The sequence below is a fragment of the Cucurbita moschata genome, unplaced genomic scaffold (assembly GCF_002738365.1).
Source record: "Cucurbita moschata cultivar Rifu unplaced genomic scaffold, Cmos_1.0 Cmo_Scf00008, whole genome shotgun sequence".
Lineage (NCBI taxonomy): Eukaryota > Viridiplantae > Streptophyta > Magnoliopsida > Cucurbitales > Cucurbitaceae > Cucurbita > Cucurbita moschata.
The window spans coordinates 976,960-981,911 of record NW_019268524.1 but is presented as its reverse complement, the minus strand read 5'-3'; the positions used below and the strand labels follow the sequence as shown (position 1 = coordinate 981,911).

Here is a 4,952-nt window from a genome sequence, read left to right as displayed (position 1 = left end):
AAAAAAAAAAAAAAAAAAAAAAAAAAAAAAACAAATTGGTAAACTAAAGTTAAATTATAACTTTGATTCAATTGTCCATAGAAATCTGTTTGATGTAAAGAATTATAATTTTATAGTCGACTTTGTTATTGTAAAGAATTACAATAAAAATATTTTTGGGGCTTTGAGGCCTTTGAGGCTTTTTGAGGCTGTAGTTGTAGCCCAACAATGTTGAACTAGGTGCGGTACTGACCCAATGGCTACATTGAAGGTAGCTTCTTCAAAATAGCCTGCAAACATCACGGCATCGGATCTGGTTGTTTGGTTGGACTTGGACAATTAAAAAAAAAGATTCACAAAAATAAAAAAAATAAAAAAAATCTTTTTGGTCTCTGACTCTGAATTTCACCCTTTTAATTAAGCTCAACCACCGAATCGGTTGGAATTATAATTTTTGGTCATTCAAATTTTTAAATACGAAAAAAATTCCCGCGTCCCCTCCGTGTTAGGCTGGATTTAAGCTGGAAAATTATTCCTTAATCAGATATTAAAATATGGATCACAAAATAATATAAAACATTTATTAAATTCCTTATTCATATTTACTTTTTGCTTCAACTCGATGGTACATAAATAAGCTCTTTCGGTATTCATAAAAATATATAAAATAATAAACTTCTTGACCATATAATTCAAAGGGTAGTAAAATTAAATTATAGTTACATATTTAAAGTGTGTATGATACTTATATTTATATTTATAGCTGTGAAATTTTATGAAAAATGCCTAAAATTAATGGTTTATGAAACAAAAATTAAATTTATTATTCTAGAATTTTTAATTAAAATTTGTGATTCAACTTAATAAAAAATTGAAATTGAACCTTGCTGAGCAAGGAATTAGACGCCTTAACCCTACCCTACTCTCTTAGGATATTAATTAATGGATGAATTAATACTCTCTTAGGATATGAATTCATTCATTCATTAATATCCTAAGAGGGAAAGGTAGCGTTGGGTTCAAGCGTCTAATTCCTTGCTCGACAAGGTCCAATTCCAATTTTTTATTAAGTTGAATTACAATTTCTAATTAAAATTTATGGTTTATAATTAGTTAGATTAACATGAAAATACTTTGCCTTTTCAAATAGTTAACCGAATAAAAATATATTGAGCGATAAATATTGCAATCAATTAAAAAAAAAAAACGAGACATTTTATTAAAATTTTAAGATAAAAATTAATGAAGTTTGTCTTTTTTTTTCCCTTAAAACAATAAATTATGACATACTTGGGGGATAAGGTATGAGTTAGAAGGATTGGTGTGTTGAATAATACTTTAAAACCATTTTAAAATAAATAACATTTTTTTAAGTAAAGGCTAGAATCGTAATTTAACTACTTTCATATTATATAAATCAAACTTTGGGTTACAAACTTAACCTATCATTTCTAAGACAATCATATCTTCTTTCCATTTTCTTTTGAAATCAAACCAAAATGGTTTCCAGAAAGCATGAATTTAGTAGAAGTTATATGATACTAAAGCCCCATAAAGCCAAATTTCTCGATCTATTTTTGTTCTTGCTCCCTTTTGGTCTGAGAAAAACAAAGTTCATCGATTGTTCCGAAGACAATGAAAGAATATACAGAAATATCATAGATCGATGGTTCATCGTCCTATCCATTATGCTGCAGATTATCCTCGCCGCCGTCGCGACTCCTCTCGCCGAACTAGACTCCTTCCTCGTTAAGCTCCTAAACTTTATCTCCTTTAATGGCGGCATTATCGGAATCTTATGCAAAATTCTCAAAGGTATTTTTGCATGCATGACTAATCCCGATCTTTATTAATCTCTCACGACTCTCTACACTGGTATGATATTATATTGTTCATTTTAAGCAATAACTATCGTGGTTTTGATATGGGCTTTCCAAGAGGCCTCAAATCAATGGAGAGAATATTTCTTGATTATGAACAGGATCATTCTTTAAATTAGCCGGTGTGGGTCTTTCATCCAACACCTCCCCTCGAACAAAGTACACCTCCCCTTAACTGAGGCTCGACTCCTTTTTCTTTTAGAGTCCTTACATTTGAGGATTTTATTGATAAAACTAAGTTTAGGGCATGACTCTGGATAGTATATTATTGTCTGTCTTTGTGTAGGAAGGAAATTGGCGAAACCTAACGAACATTCACCAGAGTATAGATCTCTAGCGGGATTTTCTGATTGGAGAAGAGATTTGGACTCGTCCATACTACCAGCCAACCGGTTTAGATACTATGGCGACTTAACTATGATGGCTGCCAAGGTCGCCTATGAATCCGAACCCTTTATCCGATCTGTCGTAAATGATCGTTGGAAGGTAAATATTCGTTAACAAATAAAATATACATAAATTTTGAACTTTAATTAAAATAGAAAAAAAAATCTAAAATTTAATTACTTCTCTCCCTCTTGCAGATGACATTTCTCGATTTCTTTGATTTCTGGAATGGTGAGACTTTGAACTTATGATTAAGTGATCATAATTAGATTAGCATTGTTTTATAATTAATTGAATGGGTCTTAGTCTGGAGCAATATTAATTAACTACACGTGGAGGATTAATTATAATTTTAAGTGATTAAAAAATTTAAAACCACTATGGATTTATTATTATTGTCACTATAGTGGTGGAGTCGTGTGATTCGCATAAGATTTACCTTAAATTTTTCGACTTGTTTGGTTTTTTTCTTTAATTAATCTTAAATTCTTCAGACTTTCAAGGTAAAGCCACGACTCAAGCCTTCATGTTTCAGAACACAGCCACAGACAACTCAAACGTAGTAGTGGTAGCATTTAGGGGCACCTCCCCACTGGACTCATACGATTGGCAGGTCGACGCGGACTTCTCCTGGTACGACATCACGGGCGTAGGCCGCATCCATAGTGGCTTCATGAAAGCTCTCGGCCTTCAAAAGGTTAGCGGCTGGCCCAAAGAGCTCACTAGACCCCAACATGAGTACGCATATTACACCCTCCGCCAAAAACTTAGAGACATTGCCAAAGCCAACGACAAGGCAAGATTCATCATCACTGGCCATAGTTTGGGCGGCGCGTTGGCCACCTTATTTGTCACTTTGTTGAGCATGCATGATGAGACCACAGTTTTGGAGAAGTTGCAAGCCGTTTACACCTACGGCCAGCCTAGAGTTGGCGATCGACGATTTGCTAAGTTTATGGTAAACAGTGTCCAACGATATGGCTTCAAATATTATAGATATGTTTACTCGAGTGATTTGGTGCCCAGAGTTCCTTTTGATTGCATCATTTTCCGATACAAACACTTTGGTCGGTGTGTCTACTTCAATAGCTTCTACAGAGGGAGAGTAAGAACAAACCATCATTTAGCATTGATATTCATGTTTGGAATACCTTTTAAATATTTGATTTTTTTTGGGTGCAGATTGTGAGGGAGCAGCCAAACAAGAACTATTTCTCGGTGCTATGGGTGATACCCAAGTATTTTAGTGCATGGTGCGAGCTCATAATGAGTTTCATAATCCCATTAGTGAAGGGTTATGATTATTGGGAGAGTTTGTTAATGACAGCAGCAAGGGTGGTTGGACTATTTATTCCAGGATTCACAGCTCATTTTCCAGTGAATTATGTTAACTCCACCCGTTTGGGGAAATTAAATGTGCCTCGTAAGGTTGAGGACTTGAATGTTGGAGATGATATCGAAGATGACTAGAACACATGAACGTTTGCGGAGTTGAGTTGAATTATGAAATAAGAGTTAATAAGTTAGTCTTTCGAGTCTTTAGTGGTGTGAATTCTAAAGTCAAAGTTTAGAAAACCAGTGTTTGGAGTGATTGGTTTTATAAGCTAGTGTTTGGGGTGTTGAGTAATGTTGAATTCTAAAGTTTGTGTTTTTTTCGTTTTTGGAAGTTATGAATTTGAATTTTTTTTTTTTTTGAAGTAATTTAATGGGTGATAAATTTGAACGATATGATTACAATAAATTTTTAACAATTTTTTGTTTCATAGGCCAAAATACATTTAACAACCATTATGCAACAAAATCATGAGGAAAAAAAAAAAAACTGAAGCTCGAGGGAGCTTATAATACATTCCTATCTAACAAATATATGTAATATTTCTTGTTCAACTATGTAATTATAAATTATTATATCAAACATGTTTATGCTCGAACCAATCGAATAGAAAGAATTTGGACTCGAGAAACTCGAGGCGGTTAATGAAGATAGAAAATGGCAATAAAAGAAGAGGTTTTTTTCTCAATTTTTTTTTACCATCTTAATAATAATAATCATAATAATAATAAATAAATAAAACAACAACAATAATAATTTAACTTGAACATAATTTAAAAATGGTCCGACAAATCTATCAATTTTCAATCTTATATTTATAGCGGTAGAAAAAAACACCAAAAAAATTCAACGTTTTGTAGCCCAAAAGAGAGAGACGATAAATAATCCGCCCGACGTGCGGCCGATCGTTGCGCCATTCGTTAGCCGATTCGCTAATAGGTCGATAACCTCGCGGTTTTCTCACTGTGCTGCTTGAATTCGGCTTCAGCCCCCAGCGAAGCGCGGACCGGAGCATAGCGGGCGACTGGATCAGGCGGGCAGTAATCTGCGGAGATGGACGAGGAGATAGAGGAGGGAATGCTCATAGAAGACGAAACCGAGCCCCCGCCGCAGGAGAGCGAAACGGGCAAAATATCGCCTTACGAAATGCTGCGAGAGAGCAAGAGTTCCGTGGAGGAGATCGTAACCAAGATGCTCTCCATCAAGAAGCATGGCGAGCCAAAAACTCAGCTCAGAGAACTCGTAACGCAGATGTTCCTTCACTTCGTAACCCTTCGCCAGGTACTTATTTCTACACGCCCTCTATTTTAGGGTTTTAGATTAGTTCCTAGATTCATTGGTTGGAAATGCCTTTTTTTTTTTTTTTTTTTTTT

At 34.7% G+C, this 4,952-nt stretch overlaps 2 protein-coding genes across 2 annotated transcripts in view; both read left to right on the top strand.

Moving 5' to 3' along the window:
• The first annotated feature begins 1,437 nt into the window (after positions 1 to 1,437).
• On the top strand, positions 1,438 to 3,939 carry LOC111445887. Its single transcript, XM_023084416.1, has 5 exons — positions 1,438 to 1,794; positions 2,146 to 2,345; positions 2,444 to 2,477; positions 2,741 to 3,351; positions 3,429 to 3,939. The coding sequence occupies exons 1-5, from the start codon at positions 1,479 to 1,481 to the stop codon at positions 3,714 to 3,716; spliced, it is 1,449 nt and encodes a 482-aa protein (XP_022940184.1). The 5' UTR covers positions 1,438 to 1,478; the 3' UTR covers positions 3,717 to 3,939.
• A 492-nt stretch (positions 3,940 to 4,431) lies between these two features.
• Positions 4,432 to 4,952, top strand: part of LOC111445974 (THO complex subunit 5B) — a 4,922-nt gene continuing 4,401 nt past the window's right edge. The window contains exon 1 of the mRNA XM_023084556.1: positions 4,432 to 4,860. Within this exon, the coding sequence (XP_022940324.1) occupies positions 4,633 to 4,860 (228 nt within the window). The 5' untranslated portion in view covers positions 4,432 to 4,632. The remainder of the gene's footprint in view (positions 4,861 to 4,952) is intronic.

Excerpts from the sequence above, each read along its gene's own strand:
- LOC111445887 (XM_023084416.1), top strand. The coding sequence starts at position 1,479 with ATGGTTTCCAGAAAGCATGAATTTAGTAGAAGTTATATGATACTAAAG. Across the intron at positions 1,795-2,145 it reads CTTATGCAAAATTCTCAAAG|GAAGGAAATTGGCGAAACCT; the intron begins GTATTTTTGCAT and ends GTCTTTGTGTAG. Across the intron at positions 3,352-3,428 it reads ATAGCTTCTACAGAGGGAGA|ATTGTGAGGGAGCAGCCAAA; the intron begins GTAAGAACAAAC and ends TTTTGGGTGCAG.